At 49.7% G+C, this 20,548-nt stretch overlaps 1 protein-coding gene across 1 annotated transcript in view; it reads right to left on the reverse strand.

Annotated features, from left to right (window-relative positions):
* SLC35H1 (solute carrier family 35 member H1) overlaps window positions 1-20,548 on the reverse strand; it is a 96,991-nt gene that overhangs the window by 9,174 nt on the left and 67,269 nt on the right. The window contains exon 9 of the mRNA XM_082272919.1: window positions 12,524-12,653. Within this exon, the coding sequence (XP_082129045.1) occupies window positions 12,524-12,653 (130 nt within the window). The remainder of the gene's footprint in view (window positions 1-12,523; window positions 12,654-20,548) is intronic.

The raw sequence follows: 20,548 nt of genomic DNA on the forward strand, positions 1-20,548 counted from the left end.
TCCTCCCTCTCTCTGCTACAAGGCATCAGTTCTTTCACAAAGCAGCAACAGAGAATTTAACCCAACCCAACTCAATGATAGAGGGGCGGGTACTACGTCTGTCAATGAGCTAAGAGAAAAGGATTTTACGGTAAGATCTTACAAAAATCCAATTTTCTCTGTCGCTCATTGACAGACGTAGTCTTCTTGATTCACAAGAACTGGGACATCCAGAAGCAGTGCCACAAATGAGGGGTGGGATTGACCGAAATCAAAATCCAATCTAGAAGGCCCAACCGGTGCCAAACTAGAAGTTTTAAAGGCTCATTATAAACAAAGAATGAGACTCAAATGAAAATTTCCAACGGAAAAAAAAAAAACCCTCGAGGCAGACCACTGGTCTCCTCAAATGGCGGCCTGCAAAACCTTGCGGCCAAACGAGGCATCAGACGATGCCATTACATCAACTTTATAATGTTTTGTAAAGGTATGCACCGACGACCAGGTAGCCGCCTTGCACACCTGGACCACTGACGCCTGATGGCGAAAGGCCCATGACGCACTAAGTGCCCGAGTGGAGTGCGCCTTAACAGGGAACGGGGGCTCCCGACCCTTAATAGAATAAGCCTGTACCACCGTCTGTCTGATCCATTTGGAAATAGTCGCGGCAGATGCAGGCAACCCCTTTTTGGGTCCATCCGGGATCACAAAAAGTGAATCCGTCTTGCGAAACGAGTCTGTCGTTTTCAAGTATACCCTGATCGCCCGGACCACATCCAAGGAGTGTAAAGCAAACTCCCGAGGATGACTGGGCTTAGGACACAGGGAAGGTAATACAAATTCTGAAACCACTTTTGGTAGGAAGGATGGATTCGGACGAAGAACCACCTTATCTCTATGAACCACCAGATATGGGGAACGACAAGATAATGCGGCCAGTTCTGACACCCTGCGTGCAGAAGTGATAGCCACCAAGAAGGCCACCTTCTGGGACAACGTAGGTAGAGGAATCTCCCCAGGGGTGGACTGACAACTCATGGGGCCCCCGGGCAATCAGAGATCATGGGGCCCCCTGTGTCCACACTCAAGCCACACAAGGCCCCACCTACAAATTGCAGCTCAGCCACATAGAGTGGGCATTTAAAATATCTATCACAGCATAGCCTGCATGGAAGTTCCTGGCTTCTTTCTGTAGTGTGTAGCCTCTCATGGGGCCCCCTACTGACCCTGGGCCCTCGGGCAGTGCCCTAATCTCCGAATGGTCAGTCCGCCCCTGAATCTCCCTAATATCTTCAAAGGGAGGTTTCTGAAGAACCGACAATACTAAATTAAGATCCCAGGGTGGTAACGGCGCGCGCACTGGCGGAGCCAGATGTCGCACCCCCTGGATGAAATTCCGCACCAAGGAATGAGTAGCCAAAGGCTTCTGAAAGAAGATAGCTAAGGCTGAGACCTGACCCTTGATAGTACTCAAGGCCAGTTTCTGCTCAACCCCTTGTTGCAGAAAAGCTAATATTCGACTAACCGAATAAGACCGTGGACGGAACCCCAGAGGTTCACACCATGCAATGTAGGACTTCCATGTGCGATGATAAATCTTTCTGGAAGTCGCTTTCCTTGCTTTAACTAGAGTAGGAATAACTGAAGCTGACAAACCCTTGTCCTTCAGCACCTGGGTCTCAATAGCCAGGCCGTTAAAGCCAGCGATCGTAAAGCAGGATGGAAGATCGGTCCCTGAGACAGTAGGTCCTCCCTGAGAGGAAGTCTCCACGGGACGTCCGCCACCAGTCTGACCAAGTCGGCGTACCACGCTCGGCGAGGCCAGTCCGGAGCTACCAGGATTACTGGAATTCCTTCCTCCTCTATCCTGCGAAGAAGTCTTGGCAGTAACCCGAGAGGAGGGAAGGCATACATTAGCTGGTATTGCCCCCACGAGGCGATCAGTGCGTCTGCGGTCTCTGCTAGAGGATCGCGGGAGCGAGCCATGAATCTCTGTACTTTCCTGTTGAATCATGATGCCAACAGATCCACATCCGGGGTGCCCCAACGTAGGCACAACTGGTGGAAAACTTCTGGATGGAGGGACCATTCCCCCTGATCCAGAGTCTGACGGCTGAGATAATCTGCCTGCCAATTTTCCACCCCCGGAATGAACACCGCAGAGATCGCTGGAACAAATCGTTCTGCCCAGCGAAGAATGCAAGCCACTTCCTTGGCCGCTCGGACACTCTTGGTGCCCCCCTGGTGATTGACATAAGCCACGGCCGTGGCGTTGTCCGACTGGATTCGAACCGGGCTTCCCTGGAGCTGCTCGGTCCAGTGAATCAGACAAAGTCTGATCGCTCTCAGTTCCAATACATTTATCGGCAACCTGGATTCTTCCGGGGACCAAAGTCCCTGGACAGAAAACTGACCGAGAATTCCTCCCTATCCGGATAGGCTGGCATCCGTGGTCACTATCGACCAATATATTGGCAGAAATGACTTTCCCTGGCTGAGCATCGGAGACCGAAGCCACCAGACCAGAGACTCTCTGGTCTGTTTGCTCAATCGGATCCGATTGTCCAGGGATTCCGGATTCCGATTCGATCTGAGAAAAATCTCTTGCTGAAGAATTCGGGTATGGGACTGGGCAAATGGGACTGCTTCGAAGGAAGCCACCATCAACCCCAGAACCCTCATGCAAGTTCGAAGAGAAGACCAGCTGTTGGATAGTAAAAACTGGACTGCTGATTGAATTTTCCGGAGTTTCCCTACCGGAAGGAAAACTCTTGACCTGACTGTGTCTAGAATTAGACCCAGATATTCGAGCCTCTGGGTGGGAACCAGAAATGACTTTTGCTGGTTCACCAGCCACCCGAATTCCTGTAAAGAAATTATAGTAATTTCTATGTTTTGTAGCAGGATCTGAGGAGACTCTGCATGAAGCAGGAGACCGTCTAGGTAACCTAGAATCGATATGCCTCTTTGGCGCAGTAGTGCCAACATTGGGGCCAACACCTTCGTGAAGACCCGAGGAGCCGTGGCGAGACCGAAAGGTAACGCCACAAACTGATAGTGGTTCTCTTCTACGGAAAAGCGTAGAAACCGCTGATGTCCTGCGAAAATGGGAATGTGAAGATAGGCGTCCTTGATGTCTATGGACGCTAGGACATCCCCTGGATGCAGGAAGGCTGCTACTGTGCGAATGGATTCCATCTTGAATTTCCTTATGTTGAGAAAGGAATTGAGTGCCCTTAAGTCCAGAATTGGACGCACTTTGCCCTCTTTCCTGGGTATTGTAAATAGGTTTGAATAAAACCCTTGAAAACGTTCTGTCCAAGGAACGTGGACTACCACTCCTTGTTGTAGTAAATCCGTGACTGCTCTCCGCAGATCTTCTAAACGATCCGGGGATAGTCGGATATTGGAAGGGAAGAATCGCGCCGGTGGGAGAGATCGAAACTCGATCTTGTACCCTGACCTTATGACTTCGCAAACCCACTTGTCCGGGATTCTGGAAAGCCATGGATCCGGGAACCGGCGAAGACGTCCCCCCACCCCAATTATGGGTGGGGGCGCACCTTCAGGCTTTGGACGATTTATCTTCAGGTCTGGAGGGGGCGGGCTTTTGCCTGCCCGACCAACGTCCCCTGAAGCCTCCTGAAGGAGCTTTGGAGGACTTAATTTTTTCACCCGCGGGACGAAAAAACTTTTTGTGAGCAGAGAAAGAAGGCCCTCGTCTTTGACGAGTTCCTTTACCCTTAACATTTTGCGGTAAAAAGGTGCTCTTTCCACCCGTGAGATCCTTAATGATCTCATCTAAGTTGGCTCCAAATAGACGCTCTCCTAAAAAGGGGATATTAGCCAATGCTTTTTTGGAACCTTGGTCGGCTAACCAACCTTTTAGCCACAGTGTACGCCTGAGAACCACTGCTGAAACTGATGCTCGCGCCAATAATGGAGTGGCGTCTAACGCCGCATCACACACAAACTGTAACCCCTGTATCATTTGTTCCAACAAATCTGATACCGCCTGAGGGACCTCTTCTAAGTCCCGGCGTAACCACTTGGTCCATTCAGTTACAGTCTGCGAAACCAGACCAATAGCAATTATTGGTCTGAAAGCTGATCCAATCAAGGAAAACATGGTGCGAGACATAGCTTCTATCTTGCGATCCACTGGATCTTTAAAAGACGGAGCGTCTTCTAAAGGAATAACCGTGGCTTTATTCAATCTAGCAATTGGTGAATCCACCACAGGTGGTTCTGTCCATTTCTTAATGAGGGTTTCCTCAAACGGATAACGCCTGTTAATGCGTTTAGAAATAGCAGAGGTGCGTTTTGGCAGACTCCATTCTTCTTTGATTGGATTGCCAAAACATTTGGGCAATGGAAAAACCTTCGCCACTTTGATGCGTTTTTTAGTCCCAAAAGGGATTTCAGTTTCAGCTATTTCCGACGGAATACCCTGTAATCTTAAGGTTTCTTGAACAGATACAATGAGTGCGTTTACCAACGCTTCCTCTCGGGCTATGGCTGATGCCGAAACATCCTCCTCACTGTCTGAAGAGACAGTACCCGAGACACCAATCCCAGATGAAGTACCTGCAACTGCAGAAATAGGCTCAGATTCTGAATCCGAAGTTTCAGATAATAAGGGGTTAGGCGGGGGTCGCTTTCTTGCGCCCTGTCCCTGACAAGCCACTTCCACCCGGGACACAAAAGTTTCCATAATAGCTGACAATGATTCAACCGTCAGTGGGGTGCTGGAGGATCCTGCAGACACCTCGAGGGGATCCGGTGGAGATACATGAGTGGCAGGGTCCATGTTAATTCAGGACACCTCTGCCAGAAAAAACAACAATTTTTTTTTTTTTAAATAAAAAAATAAGACTTTTTTTTTTTTTTTTTTTAATGTGTCCCCCCCTAGCGCAATAGCGCCCCTCAGAGTACCTGCTTCTCGATCCCCACAGAGAGAGAGAGAGACCCCCAAGACTCACCACCCGATGCAGAGAAGTTTCCAACCAACTGCAGTCAGCGTCTGTCTTTTACAGACTGGAAAGAGCTGTGTTCGCCGGGTAGAAGGACGTGGCTCCGCCCCCTGTGTACGCCTTCCGGCGTTCCCAGCTCTCCACGAGGTAGCTGGGCTCATCAAACATGGCCGCCCCCATATACAGGAGACAATAGACTCCAAAAACATGGCAGCCGGCGTGACCTGAGGACATTCATGCACCCGGTCTACGGCAAAATGGCGGCGGACCGCCGAAATCGTTTTTCCCAGCACATCCACCTGCATCTCTGCTAAGTGGCGGTTTATCGATCTGCAGGAGGTATACTACAATTAAGGTAGGATTATACCTCCTATGTCTGCTGTAATACTACAGTCTGCTGGGTAGAGTGTTAGCTCTCAAACCAAGTCCACTTCCCACCAAACACATACTGTATTTACAAGGGGGACTTTTAGTGTCAAATATATACTGACCATGTATGGAGGGGCCCATAATTCATACTGCCTCATAACGAGGAAAAAAGGGAACGTTTACTCACCATACCGAACCGACAGGCACCCTCTCTTCACAATACCCTCTCCACCGGGGTGGGGGGTTGTGGACCACTCCGGACGCCACGACTCTCTGGTTCCTGGCGTCCAAGCGAGACTTTTAACTCGCAAGGTCAGTCCCTCCAATGGGACTCCGTCGCGGCCGACCCAGCGCGGAGCTCTGGTCTGCACGCGCTCGTAGGCAGAAACCGGGGTGACCACTGGATCTCAACATCCAGCCCGTCGCCCGGCCCCGCATACTTACTTGAATGTGTCACGGCCGACCAAGCGCAATGCAATGGTCTGCGCGCGCTCGTAGGCCGGCTGGGGTGACCACTAGTGTCGCCCAGTCCGGCGTATTTGCTTGAAGATCTCACAGGAAAAAAACACTGGAGAAAACTACCTAAAAAATATTTTTTCTAAAGAAAAAATCTTGCCAGGACCAAAAAGATCCCAGCAAGGAACTTAGGTCCTTACTCCTGACTAGACAGAAAAAAACTGATGCCTTGTAGCAGAGAGAGGGAGGATATACCCTCAGGGACTGCCCCTAAGGTGGAGCCAGAACGTTTTTTCTTTCTGCCTAGTCCTGCTCCTGCGGAGACAACATAACCCAGTTCTTGTGAATCAAGAAGACTACGTCTGTCAATGAGCGACAGAGAAAAACGGAATTTTTGTAAAATCTTACCTGTAAAATTCCTTTCTCTGAGTCCTCCGACAGTCGCCGCCCACTTCATATTCATCACCAATGGGGTTATGTCCTTTATTCCGTAGGAGTAGCTAGGCAATAGAATATGTTAGTACAAAGACTTTTAACATATCCCACCCCCAGGGGGTGGTCCCCTCAGTACATAACCCTCCACTTCCTGTATCCAACTCAGTTTCAGTGGAATAGCAGTAGAGAGTACATCAAAACCCCAAAAGAGGGGCGGGGGCGGCGACTGTCGGAGGACTCAGAGAAAGGAATTTTACAGGTAAGATTTTACAAAAATTCCGTTTTCTCTTACGTCCTCCGACAGTCGCCGCCCACTTCATATTCATCACCAATGGGGATGTCCCAAAGCAGTGTAAACATGAGGGGTGGGAAGAACGCAGCCGCGCCTAAGGCAACGCCGTCTCCCCATCAGAGAAAGGAACCTTACCAAAGGAAGGAAACCAGTTGGGCATAAGAACAAAACACTCGCTCAACAGGAGCAAGAAAACCCAGGGAAAAAACAAATATCCCAAAAAGCCAAAGAACCCGAAACAAGGGCTCTAGGGAACTGCCGCACTAAGAACCTTGCGGCCAAAGCAAGCATCAGCCGATGCCTGAACATCTACTCTGTAGTATATTGTGAAAATGTGTACGGTCGACCAAGTCGCCGCCTTACACACCTGGGCCACAGAGGCCCCATGACGACAGGCCCAAGACGTACTCAGATATCTGGTAGAGTGCGCCTTCACAGGTACAGGGGGAACTTTCCCCTTCAAAGCACAGGCCTGATCAATGGTCTGTCTGATCCATGTGGCGAATGTAGAAGCCGACGCCGCCATGCCCTTCCGAGGACCTTCCGGAAGGACAAACAAGGCATCCGACTTGCGAGAAGACTCAGTCGATTTGAGATAGACTCTAATCGCCCGGACAACATCCAAGGAGTGAAGCAACACCTCCGTCGGATGCTTCGGCTTCGCGCAAAGCGAAGGTTTGACAATGTCCTCATTGAGATGAAAGTCCGAAGCCCTTTTTGGAAGAAAAGAAGGGTTAGGTCGCAAGACCACCTTGTCCAAATGCACAACCAGATACGGAGACTTGCAGGACAAGGCTGCCAGCCCCGACACTCGACGAGTCGAGGTGATAGCCACCAAAAAGTCGACCTTCTTGGATAACAAAGACAGCGAGATCTCCCTGAACCTTTCAAAAGGAGCACGCTGCAATACTGATAGAACTAGATTCAAGTCCCAAGAGGGAAGAGGGCCCCTCCTAGGAGGGAGCAGATGACGTACCCCCTGCACAAAAGTGCTAACCAAAGAATCAGATGCCACAGGCCGTTGAAAAAGAACGGCCAAAGCAGACACCTGACCCTTGATCGTGGCCAGCGCCATACGCTGGTCAACACCCGTCTGAAGGAAGGGCAACACCCTATACACCGAATAAGTGTCAGGAGAGAAACCCCTGGATTCGCACCAGGCAAAATACGCCTTCCAAGTACGGTAATAAACCTTCCCCGAGGAAGACTTCCTCGCATTCATTAAGGTGTGAATGACCTCAGGGGAAAGATCCCTGTTCTTCAGGACCTCGGTTTCAACAGCCAGGCCGTCAAGGCCAGCGACTGTAAAGCAGGATGGAAGATCGGTCCTTGCGACAGAAGATCTTCTCGAAGAGGCAGACGCCACGGGGCGTCGATTGCCAGATTTACGAGGTCTGCGTCCCAGGACCGGCGAGGCCAGTCCGGTGCCACAAGAATCACCGTGGTCGGTGCCGCGAAGGAACCTGGACAGCAATTGAATCGGTGGGAACGCATACATCAGTTGGTACTGATGCCACGGGGCAACCAACGCGTCCGACGCGTCTGCCCGAGGATCGCACGTCCTTGCCACGAACCGTGGTACTTTGTTGTTCAGACGAGACGCGAACAGGTCTACCTCCGGAAGACCCCACCTCGCGCACAACATCTGGAAGACAGCCGGGAGAAGAGACCATTCTCCCTGGTCCAGGGTTCGACGGCTCAGATAAGCCGCCTGCCAAATTTCCACCCCCGGAATGTGACCTGCCGATATTGCCGGGACATGCGTCTCGGCCCAAGACAGAATCGCGGCCACTTCTCGAGCCGCCTGGGCACTCCTGGTGCCCCCTTGGTGAGCGATGTAAGCCACCGCCGTGGCATTGTCCGTCTGCACCCGAACCGGGTAGCCGTGAAGATTGTCCGTCCAACGACGAAGACAGAGGAGTATCGCTCGCAGTTCCAGAACGTTGATCGGAAGGGAGGATTCCTCCGTCGACCAAACACCCTGGGTGGACAGAACGCCCAGAACACCACCCCAGCCCGACAGGCTGGCGTCCGTGGTGATCACCGTCCACGAAAGGGGACGAAAAGACTTGCCCCCCGATACTGAGAGGGATTGAAGCCACCACAGAAGATCCCTTCTGGTCTGAGAACTCAATGACATCTGGAGATCCAGAGACTGCGGACGCCCGTCCCACTTGGACAATATCTCCGCTTGGAGATCCCGTGTGTGAAACTGGGCGAAGGGAATCGCCTCGAAAGCCGAGACCATCAATCCCAGACACCGCATGCACGTCCGAATGGACGAAGATGGAACGTCCCTGAGGGACCTGACTGCCTCCTGAAGAGCTGCGAGTTTTTCTTCCGGCAGGAAGACCTTCGCCTGGACAGAGTCCAGAATCATACCCAGGTAAGAAATCCGAACCGATGGGCACAATGTCGACTTTGGAAAATTGATCGTCCAACCAAACTCCTGCAGAGTCTGCAACGTGACGGACAGATCCTTCTCCAGACTCTGGCTGGTCGCAGACCGAACCAGAATATCGTCCAGATACCCTAGAACCGAAATGCCCTGGGCCCTCAACAAAGCCAGAACCGGTGCCAGCACTTTGGTGAACACCCTCGGAGCCGAGGCGAGACCAAAAGGCAACGCCACAAATTGGTAATGATGTTCCGCTATGGCGAATCGAAGGTACCTCTGGTGACCCTCGAAAATCGGGATGTGAAGATACGCATCTTGCAAGTCGATGGAAGCCATGAACTCCCCCGGAACCAGGGCAGCCACCACCGACCGCAGGGATTCCATGCGGAACTTGCGCACCCGCACAAAGCGGTTCAGCGCCTTCAAGTCCAGAATCGGACGCACCTTGCCCTCCTTCCCGGGCACGGTGAGCAGATTGGAATAGAACCCCCGAAATCTGTCCCGATGAGGCACCGGGACCACCACTCCCTGAGCCCTCAGGTCCTGCACCGCTAGATGCAGGTCCCGCAGACGCTCCGGGGATAACAGAAGACTTGAGGGAAAAAACTGCTCTCCGGCCGAGAGAGAAACTCGATCTAGCAACCAGATCGAACGATGTCCTGTGAATAGGGTGAGGGCGCCCCTTCAGGCCGCACTGTTGTGGGCCGCAGAACCGGATTGGCCGGACTTTTGCTTACCTGCCCACGGCTTCTTGCGGGAGCCTTGACCCTTGGACGGCTTGCCCCAAAAGTGTGACCGAAAGGCACGAAAAGGACCCCTGAGGGGGCCGAAAGAAAGCATTCTTTTTTCCAGGAGTCTTAGTCTTGTGGGATTGAGGTAAGAGCGTGCTCTTACCCCCCGTGACCCCTTTAATTAGGGCATCCAGGGATTCGCCAAAAAGGCGAGAACCATCAAAAGGCAGATTGGCCAAGGTCATACGTGAGGATTGATCCACAGACCAACACTTCAACCAACCCAGGCGGCGAGATAACACCGCCACACTGTGTACACGTGCAGCCAACGGAACCATATCCAGGTCCGCATCACACAAATACATGACACCCTGGTGGATTTGATCCACCATATCCAAAGTCGCCTAGGGGGCAGAATCAGCCACCAGGACACGCCTAAGCACCTGCGTCCAGTTCGCGACCGCCTGGGCCGCCATAAGTGTAGCAATAAAGCTTTCAACATAGAACCCATAATAGAATAGGTACGACGGGCAAAGGACTCCATCCTCTTGTCCGTGGCATCCCGGAACACCGGGGTGTCTTCAGCAGGAATCGCAGTGGGCTTGTTCAAAACTGCTAACGCCTGGTCCACCGGAGGTGGGACACACCAACGCCCATCAGTAGCGGGCGTAAAAGGATAGCGCAGCTTAAACCTACTTGGTACAGCAAAAGGTATGCGTATATTACACCATCGTCTTTCACAGCGCGCTGAAAATCATCAGTGCATGGAAACATCTGCGATGATATGCGCCTTTTCTGCGTCCCATAAGCCGCCAAGGCAGCTGGAGGACATGTTTCCTCCTCCAAACGCAGAGTTTGCTTGATAGAAGTAACCAATTCATCCATGAGTGCAAGCTCTTCAGACGAGCCAGGGGGAGAATTATCAACCCCCTCTACCTCAGCCTCCATTTCTGACCCTATAAGGTCCAGGGAGGAACGAGACCCCGATAAGGAGATCTCTGCCCCAGCAGCCCCAGTACCATCACCCTCTGAAAACAGAGGAAATTGAAAACTCTGGGCCTTTTAGAGGATTGAGCAGCCACCAGCATTTGCACCTGAGTCGCAAGGCTAGCCACAATCGCAGCCAAATCCCCCCCGGGGGGGAAACCGCAGTCCCCTGGCTTCCCACTAAATTGGCAGGAAACTAGTATTCCTGAGAATCCATGCCCTTGTAGTAGCAAAAATAAATGGGTGACCGCCCCTTTAAGAGAGCGCTGCGATCGTAGCCCACTCACACTAAGCATCCCACACAAGAGACCCCCACAGGGACAAGTATACCAGGGCAGGATACAGGGAATAAAGAGAAATGAACCTGGATAGATCGGTGCTGCTGTTGCTGCCTGCGGTGCTCCTGAAGAAAAGGAAGTGCCGGCATACAGGGCGCTCTATGAAAGCCTATGGAGGCTACAAGAAAATGGCCGCCATGTATGTAAAACATGCGGCCGGAGCGATCGCAGCCAAAATGGCGCCGTTTTGGCGCCGAAACCGCCGCTCCCACACCCCATGAGGGAGAAGTAAAACACACCATCTGCCCAAAAAGGGGACATGGCAAACCGCCGCAGCGGCGCTGTAATGTGCCCCAAGCATGAGAAACTCAAGCCCCACAGCACACAGCCGTTCACACAGACAGAAAACTGACACAGAGTGCAGCCAGCCCCCCCTCCTGCAGCCCACAGCATGCAATGTGAGAGATAGGGAAAACGTAATAGTGTGAACACAGGGCAAGGTACACAGTCCCAGACTGACACCCCCCAGACAGACAGGTCCCCACATAAATGCACTTACCTCTCACATGGCGTGGGGGACCCGCACAGGCGAACAAACCGCTGCACATGAGGCAGGGAGAGTCGCATCCAGGATGCATCAGAAGGTGGGTTGAGAAACCACACAGCGTCCAGTGAGGTAGCCACCCCACCTAGCATCCCTGCACGGAACAGGGATGGGTCGTTCAGATAACTCAGGAGCGATACCTGACTGAACGCTCGATGGCGGGCTGAGAAACCACCGACCCACAGCCTGCTACCAGGGGGGTCAGCCCGAGACGCAGCCCGCATGATCCTCTTCATCAGAAGAACTAACGCTGGTAAAATAACAGCTAACAAGAAAGAGAGAAAAAACTCAAATAAAATACAAAGAAAGGAAAGAGAGCTGAGACAAGGTGCCCCAGCACAGAAACTTCCAGCTACTCCTGACAGCTAGACAAATGAAACTGAGTTGGATACAGGAAGTGGAGGGTTATGTACTGAGGGGACCACCCCCTGGGGGTGGGACATGTTAAAAGTCTTTGTACTAACATATTCTATTGCCTAGCTACTCCTACGGAATAAAGGACATAACCCCATTGGTGATGAATATGAAGTGGGCGGCGACTGTCGGAGGACGTAAGAGAAATGTTTTTTGTTTTTTTTTACTATTTTGGGCCAGTTGTCTCTCGATAATAAAAAAAAAATTTACCTGAATACACAAAATTAGTTGCGAAGATATGTACAGTGTTCAGGCATTAAGGTTAGCTTCACCTTCCATCATCAAGCCCACAATCACATTGGTCTGTTTTGACATGCGATTTGACATGTCCAATCTGAGCCAATTGCCAGTAATATCACCGTCCGACTTTTCGGCGCCACACTGATTCCCAAATGTGGTTTCTGCACTACTTTTGGCAACTTCAGGGGGCGAATTTCAAAAGCCATCTGTGCAGGAACCCTCACAGATGTTTGTGAAATCGCCCCCTGAAGTCAAACTGAAATGTCTGTTTGAAATTGTGCGAATTCAGCTGAACGCCCACAATTTTAAATCGGCCTCAGTGAGAACCTACACTTAGGGGTTAAGGACAACCTGGGCTCATATTTACCTTTTGAGTGTGTAGTTCTGAGAGCGACATGCAAAGTAATACCCGAGATACAGACCGCAAATCCCAACCAATTAAGCAGGCTCATTTTATCACCCAGCAGGTGTGTTGCCAAAAGAAGTACACAGAGTTCCTGAAAAAAAGAGAATAATCACCAGTTAAGATGCTACATGCAGCTGGTTAATTACAAACCAAACATTTTGTTGCTGGGTTCCTAAACATTTTATTCAGAAGATCCAAATAAGAAATTTGTAACTGAACTGGGACACTTCTTTAAGTCACATGTTTAAAAAGCTAAATTCAATAAAATCAGATTGCACTAAATTATATAAAGCTATTTGACATTGACAACGCTGAACTTTCAATTGAAGGTCAGACTATCTAAACTTGTGTATACATTGTAAGGGACCACTCAGACCCTTTGAGCACCTGTTAATATACAAAAATGTGATGCGCCAGAAATATAAAATCAAAAAGTGATGACAATAAATCATATCCAGTTCATAAGGCACATAGCAATGTGTGTGCTTCCAATAAAATGATATAAAGAGTGTCCCGTGTTCAGATGAAGAAAATCCAGTGATGAAAACAACTTGTAATCACAAATATAGTGAATCCCTCCACCAGGTGAATCAGCCTCTCACCTTTCTGAAGGACCCAAACGGGCCAGCAATCACATGTATCATTGATCAGACTTCCAGGAAAGAGCCACACTATATTGCACCTCGAGGGATCCCGGGACATATAGAAAACAGATGAAGAAATCTAGTGCTCTCCGCTTACTAATGAGGGTATGCTTTATTAGAGAAAGGCAGATCAACTCACATTTGTCGGGCACTCAGCTGTGCCTGCTGTATAATCGATGTCAGCGATCTGTTACCAGAGAGAGACTCTGCGTCGGCCACGCACGCTCCGCCCCCCTATACGCGTTACGTCGAGCGTAATGCTCCTTTGACTTCCTCGGTAGGGGTGGCTAGTGCGTGCCAAGCCTCACTTTAAATACATCAACTCTCAGGTGGATTGGCCAGCAGATCTCAGTCCCTCCCCCCGCTCATAGCTCAGTACAGGACACTGGAACCTCCGAACCAGGCATGTTTACGGCGGTGTCACTGGCTCATATCGCTAATGGGGCAATTTTATTGTATGGGCATTGATCAGATTACTATTGCACATTTGCGGAGATCGCGTGGTGGCGCAGACATCTCTCTGGTTTACATTAAAACAGCTAAGACACATAATCACAAAATCTCATACCATAATTATCACATATTAAAAATACATCAATAAGCTAAAATCTGGAATAATAAATGTTGGCTATTAAAAAAAAAAAAAAAAAAAAAAAATTTTTTAAAAATATATTCTAAAAAAAAAAAAAAAAAAAAACAAATAAATAAAAAAATGTTTTAGTCTCAGATAAAAATATATAATCCATGATGGGGTGTTATTTATTACTAATGAAACAATTTAGATCGAAATCCTTATTTAAACCTCTGGGTGCCAACACCTTGGCCTCGTAGACCCAAAAGGATTCCCTTCTACTTAGCTGGCGAATATAGTTGCCTCCTCGCCAGTGTGGTTGGACATGTTCAATTCCCCAGAATTTCAGGGAGTGAGGTTTCTTATCATGAAATATTTTAAAGTGCTTGGATACGTTGTGTGAAACCTCCCCCTTCTTTATGTTAGAGATATGTTCCCCTATCCTCACATTTAGGGCTCTGGAGGTGCGTCCTACGTACTGGAGTCCGCACCCACATTCCATCATGTAAACAACCCCAATTGTGGTACATGTTATTAGGTCTTTGATCTGGTATTCTTTACCTGTGCTATTGCATATAAAAGTTTTCTTCTTTTTGGTGTTCTTTTTAGTCTGCTGGCAAACACCACATATGCCGCACGCATGGAATCCAGACAAGAACTGAAAAATAGTATTTTTCTTGGGTCTAGGGGGATCTATCACTCCCGGGGCCAGCCTGTCCTTCAAAATAGGGGCTCTCCTATATATGAAGCCAGGTCTCTCCGGGAGGTGGGGTCCTAAAATTCCATCTTGTTTAAGCACCCCCCAGTGCTTTCTTACAATACGTTCAACCTGTTTATGCTGAACGTTGTAATCCAGCACTAGTTTAAAGTTGTTGTTGTTTATATTATCATCCCTGGATGTAACAGCCTTGTTGGCTAAAAGTTCTGTTCTGCTCAGATTGGATACTTGTTGTAAATCAGAAGACACTTTTTTCATATCGTACCCTTTCGTTTTGAACCTGTCTACCAGTATTTGGGACTGTGCTTTGAAATCTTCCTCCTTAGAGCAGTTCCTCTTGATACGGATCAGTTGACCCCTCGGAATGTTAAAAAGCCAATTCCTGTGGTGGCAGCTGTCCATAGACAAATACGAGTTACGGTCAGTAGGTTTAAAAAAAAAAAATTTTTAGTGTGTAACTGGCCGTCTAGAACAAAAATCTCTAAATCGAGGAACTGTATCTTTTCTTTGCTCTCAGTCCATGATAAAACAATGTTCCTATTGTTAAAATTCATTCTAGCTTTAAAATCATTAAAAGAATTCAAATCTCCCTCCCATATCATGATCAGATCGTCTATAAATCTCTTGTAAAAGATCAGTTCTGGGGGTCTGTTAGATAAAACCTCTTCTGCTTCCCATTGGGCCATGAATAGATTGGCTACACTGGGGGCAAATCTAGCCCCCATAGCCACGCCTTTGGTTTGTAAGAAAAAGTCCCCTGAGTACCAAAAATAATTATGTTTTAAACAAAAATCCAAACTTTCTAACAGGAATTCTATGTGATCACCATCCAATCCCGACTCATCCAGGGCCCATGATGCGGCCCTCATGGCGGCATCATGCCCGATGATCGTGTATAGAGAACCTACATCTGCAGTCGCCAGAATGCAGTTCTCTGAGATAGGGAGGGATTGTAGGTCCTGAATGATATGTTTGGTATCTTTTGTATATGCTGGTGTCCGGGTAACCAATGGCTGCAAGTAAAAATCAATGTATTGGCCCAATCTGGAGCTCAGGGAGTCAATGCCGTTAATGATTGGTCTCCCAGGAGGTTTCTCCACAGACTTATGGATTTTGGGGAGAAAATATATAATAGGGGTTCGACAGGCCGTAGGGTTTAGATAAAGTGCTTCTTTTTTATTCAAAATGGCGTCCTCCAGCCCATTTTGAATTAGTACATCCAGTTCTTTTTTATATGCATTGAGTGGGTTACCCCTCAAACAACAATATGTATTCGGGTCTGAAAGTTGTCTTTCCATTTCATTATTATAATACTCTTTACTCATGACAACAATACCCCCCCCTTTATCCGCTGGTCTTATCACCAGCTGTTTATTAGCTTCCAGGCTAGTAATACCATTTTTGATCCATTGGGGGTCTTGAATTTTCCTAACTTTTAATTGCTCAATATCTTGTGACACCAGATTTTTAAAAACCTCCATATATTTGCTATCCTTATTTGGTGGATTGAACACAGATTTGTTTTTCAACATCGAGTGGTGTGTTCTCTCACTATTCGTGGGGCGATTGTCTGGTTTAGATAGGAAATACTTCTTCTGATTTAAACCCCTCATGTATTTCTGTAAGCTAACATATGTGTCGAATTTATTTAGGTTTTTCACTGGGGCATATTTTAACCCTTTATCTAAGACTTTCGTCTCCTCCTTGGTCAAAGGTATGCCACTGATGTTGAATATGCCTGCTCCTATTGGGTTTTGCTTTTTTTGGAGGCGTCGACCTGCTCGTCGTCCTCTTTGTCTTTTCTTTTTTCCCCAGATTGTTTTCCAATTGGACCCTTGTACCCCCACAGGGCACTGGGTTTCTCTAAAAAAACATCCGGGGGATTGTTGATTACGGCTGGCGGGTAGAGTGGGGTAAATCTATTCATGGTGGGGATATTATATGACGTAGATGGGCGAGGGGAGTCATATATTGACTCCTCCCTCCTGTCTTGTCGTTGATCATGTGTGCCCCTTGGTTCCTGGGGGTACCAATTCCCTTGTTCTGCCTGATAGGGACTATTCCTGTTCCCTTGTGTTGGGAAATACGGGCCATTACTGTTCCTGGGTGCCTGTTGATATGGGCCGCTATTTCCCTGTGTTTGATGATAAGGGCCACCATTGTTCCTCCCTTGACCTCTACCTCTTCCTCTTGGTCCACCTCTTCCTGCTCTCCTCCCCCTTCCATTACCTCTTTGTGGTGCATGGTAGGTGGGTGCAGGAGTGTTGTTAGATTCCCGCCTTGCAGGAGCAGGCGGCGCTCTGCTCCATACAGGGGGTGTCATATCATTTTTTTATTTATTTGTTTTTTTTTTTTTTTTTTATAAATTTTAATAGCCAACATTTATTATTCCAGATTTTAGCTTATTGATGTATTTTTAATATGTGATAATTATGGTATGAGATTTTGTGATTATGTGTCATAGCTGTTTTAATGTAAACCAGAGAGATGTCTGCGCCACCACGCGATCTCCGCAAATGTGCATTAGTAATCTGATCAATGCCCATACAATAAAATTGCCCCATTAGCGATATGAGCCAGTGACACCGCCGTAAACATGCCTGGTTCGGAGGTTCCAGTGTCCTGTACTGAGCTATGAGCGGGGGGAGGGACTGAGATCTGCTGGCCAATCCACCTGAGAGTTGATGTATTTAAAGTGAGGCTTGGCACGCACTAGCCACCCCTACCGAGGAAGTCAAAGGAGCATTACGCTCGACGTAACGCGTATAGGGGGGCGGAGCGTGCGTGGCCGACGCAGAGTCTCTCTCTGGTAACAGATCGCTGACATCGATTATACAGCAGGCACAGCTGAGTGCCCGACAAATGTGAGTTGATCTGCCTTTCTCTAATAAAACGGAATTTTTGTAAAATCTTACCTGTAAAATTCCTTTCTCTGAGTCCTCCGACAGTCGCCGCCTCTTCATATTCGTCACATATGGGGTATTAGACTTTGCTCCGAAGGAGTAGCTAGGCAACAGAATATGTTAACAATAAAGCTTTAACATATCCCACCCTCAAGGGGTGGTCCCCTCAGTCAATACCCTCCTACTTCCTGCAACCATATCTCAGTTTTAGTGGAATAGCAGTAGAGTATACATTCAAACCCCAAAAGAGGGGCGGGGGCGGCGACTGTCGGAGGACTCAGAGAAAGGAATTTTACAGGTAAGATTTTACAAAAATTCCGTTTTCTCTTACGTCCTCCGACAGTCGCCGCCTCTTCATATTCGTCACATATGGGGACGTCCCAAAGCAGTGCAAACATGAGGGGTGGGAAACGCATCCGCGCCGAAAGGCAACGCAGTCTCCACATCAAAGAAAGGAACCTTACCAAAGGAAGGAAACCAGCTGGGCAACAGCAAAAATAAGTGCTCAACAGGAGCAACAACCCAGGAAAAGACAAAAAACCAGGGGATACAAAACTTATCCCAACAGCCAGGAGTCCCCAACAAGGGACCCTAGGGAACAGCCGCACTAAGAACCTTGCGGCCAAAGGAAGCATCCGCCGATGCCTGAACATCTACTTTGTAGAATTTTGTGAAAGTGTGTACGGTCGACCAAGTCGCCGCCTTACACACCTGGGCTACAGAAGCCCCATGACGACAGGCCCAAGACGTACTCAGAGATCTAGTAGAGTGCGCCTTCACAGGCACAGGGGGAACCTTCCCCTGCAAGGCATAGGCCTGTTCAATGGTCTGCCTGATCCATTTGGCAATGGTAGAGGCGGAAGCCGCCATGCCCTTCCGAGGACCCTCTGGAAGAACAAACAAGGAGTCCGTCTTTCGAAAAGACTCAGTCGATTTAAGGTAAACCCTAATCGCCCGAACAACATCCAGAGAATGCAATCTCACCTCCTTTGGATGTGTAGGCTTCGTGCACAACGAAGGCAAAACAATATCCTCGTTAAGATGGAATTCCGAAACTCGTTTCGGCAGAAAAGAAGGATTAGGTCGCAAGACCACCTTATCCAAATGAACAACCAGGTACGGAGACTTGCAGGACAAAGCCGCCAGTTCCGACACTCTGCGAGCCGAAGTGATCGCCACCAAAAAGGCGACCTTTTTGGACAACATAGACAACGAGATCTCCCTGATCTGTTCAAAAGGAGCACGTTGTAACACAGATAGGACCAGATTCAAGTCCCAAGGGGGCAAAGGATCCCTCCTAGGAGGAACCAGATGCCGCACACCCTGAATAAAAGTGCCAACCAAGGAGTTGGAAGCCACGGGACGTTGAAACAGAACGGCCAGCGCAGACACCTGACCCTTTATCGTAGCCAGCGCCAAACGCTGATCGACACCCGTCTGAAGGAAAGACAGCACACGGGAAACCGAGTACGTGCGGGGTGAAAACCCCCTGGACTCACACCAGGCAAAATAGGCCTTCCAAGTACGGTAATAAACCTTTCCCGAGGAAGACTTCCTCGCGTTGATCAAGGTATGAACAACCTCTGGAGAGAGACCCTTCTCCTTCAGGACCTCGGTCTCAACAGCCAGGCCGTCAAAGCCAGCGACTGTAAAGCAGGATGGTAAATCGGTCCTTGAGACAGTAGATCGTCCCGAAGAGGCAGACGCCAGGGGGCGTCGACCGCCAGATTCACGAGGTCTGCGTACCAGGACCGGCGAGGCCAGTCCGGTGCCACAAGAATCACCGTGCTGCGTTCCGAGTGTAACCTGCGAAGGAACCGGGACAGCAACTGAATCGGTGGAAACGCGTACATCAGCCTGTACTGATGCCACGGGGCCACTAACGCGTCCGACGCGTCTGCCCGAGGGTCGCGCGTCCTTGCCACGAACCTCTTCACCTTGTAGTTGAGGCGGGACGCGAACAGGTCCACATCTGGAAGACCCCACTTCGCGCACAACATCTGGAAGACAGCCGGATGGAGAGACCATTCCCCCTGATCCAGGGTCTGGCGACTCAGATAGTCCGCCTGCCAGTTCTCCACTCCCGGAATGTGAACCGCCGTTATCGCCGGGACATGAGTCTCGGCCCAAGACAGAATGTCGGCCACTTCTCGAGCCGCTCGGGCACTCCTGGTGCCCCCTTGGTGGTTGATGTAGGCCACCGCCGTGGCATTGTCCGTCTGCACCCGAACCGGGCAGCCCTGCAGCCGGTCCGTCCAGCGATGAAGACAGAGCCTTATCGCACGCAATTCCAGAATGTTGATCGGGAGGGAAGACTCCCCCTCCGACCAGGTCCCCTGGGCGGACAGAACGCCCAGAACACCACCCCAGCCCGACAGGCTGGCATCCGTGGTGATTATCGTCCACGAGATCGGACGAAACGACTTGCCCCCGGACACCAACGGGGACTGAAGCCACCACAGAAGGCTTTCCCTGGTGCGATGACTCAACGAGATCTGAAGATCCAGAGATTGAGGTCGCCCGTCCCACTTGGACAAGATCTCCGCCTGGAGACCCCGCGTGTGAAACTGCGCGAAAGGAATCGCCTCGAAAGCCGAGACCATCAATCCCAGACATCTCATACACGTCCGCAGAGACGAGTTCGGAACGTCCCTGAGGGACCTGACTTCCTCCTGAAGAGTCCTGAGTTTGTCTTCCGGCAGGAAGACCTTCGCCTGCACCGAGTCCAGTATCATTCCCAGATAGGGAAGACGAACCGACGGACTCAGTGTCGACTTTGGAACATTTATCGTCCAACCGAACTCCTGCAGAGTTTGCATCGTGACAGACAGGTCCTTCTCCAGACCCTGACTGGTCGCAGACCGAATCAGAATGTTGTCCAGATACCCCAGGACAGAAATGCCCTGGGCCCTCAATAATGCCAGAACCGGTGCAAGCACCTTGGTGAAGACCCGCGGAGCCGAGGCGAGCCCAAAGGGCAACGCCACGAACTGGTAGTGATCCTCCGCAATGGCAAATCGAAGGTATCTCTGATGACCCTCGAATATGGGGATGTGAAGATACGCATCCTTCAAATCGATGGAGGCCATGAATTCCCCCGGAACCAGGGCAGCCACCACCGAGCGCAGGGATTCCATGCGGAACTTGCGA

The sequence above is a fragment of the Pelophylax lessonae genome (genome assembly GCF_965119305.1).
Source record: "Pelophylax lessonae genome assembly, chromosome: 11".
NCBI lineage: Eukaryota > Metazoa > Chordata > Amphibia > Anura > Ranidae > Pelophylax > Pelophylax lessonae.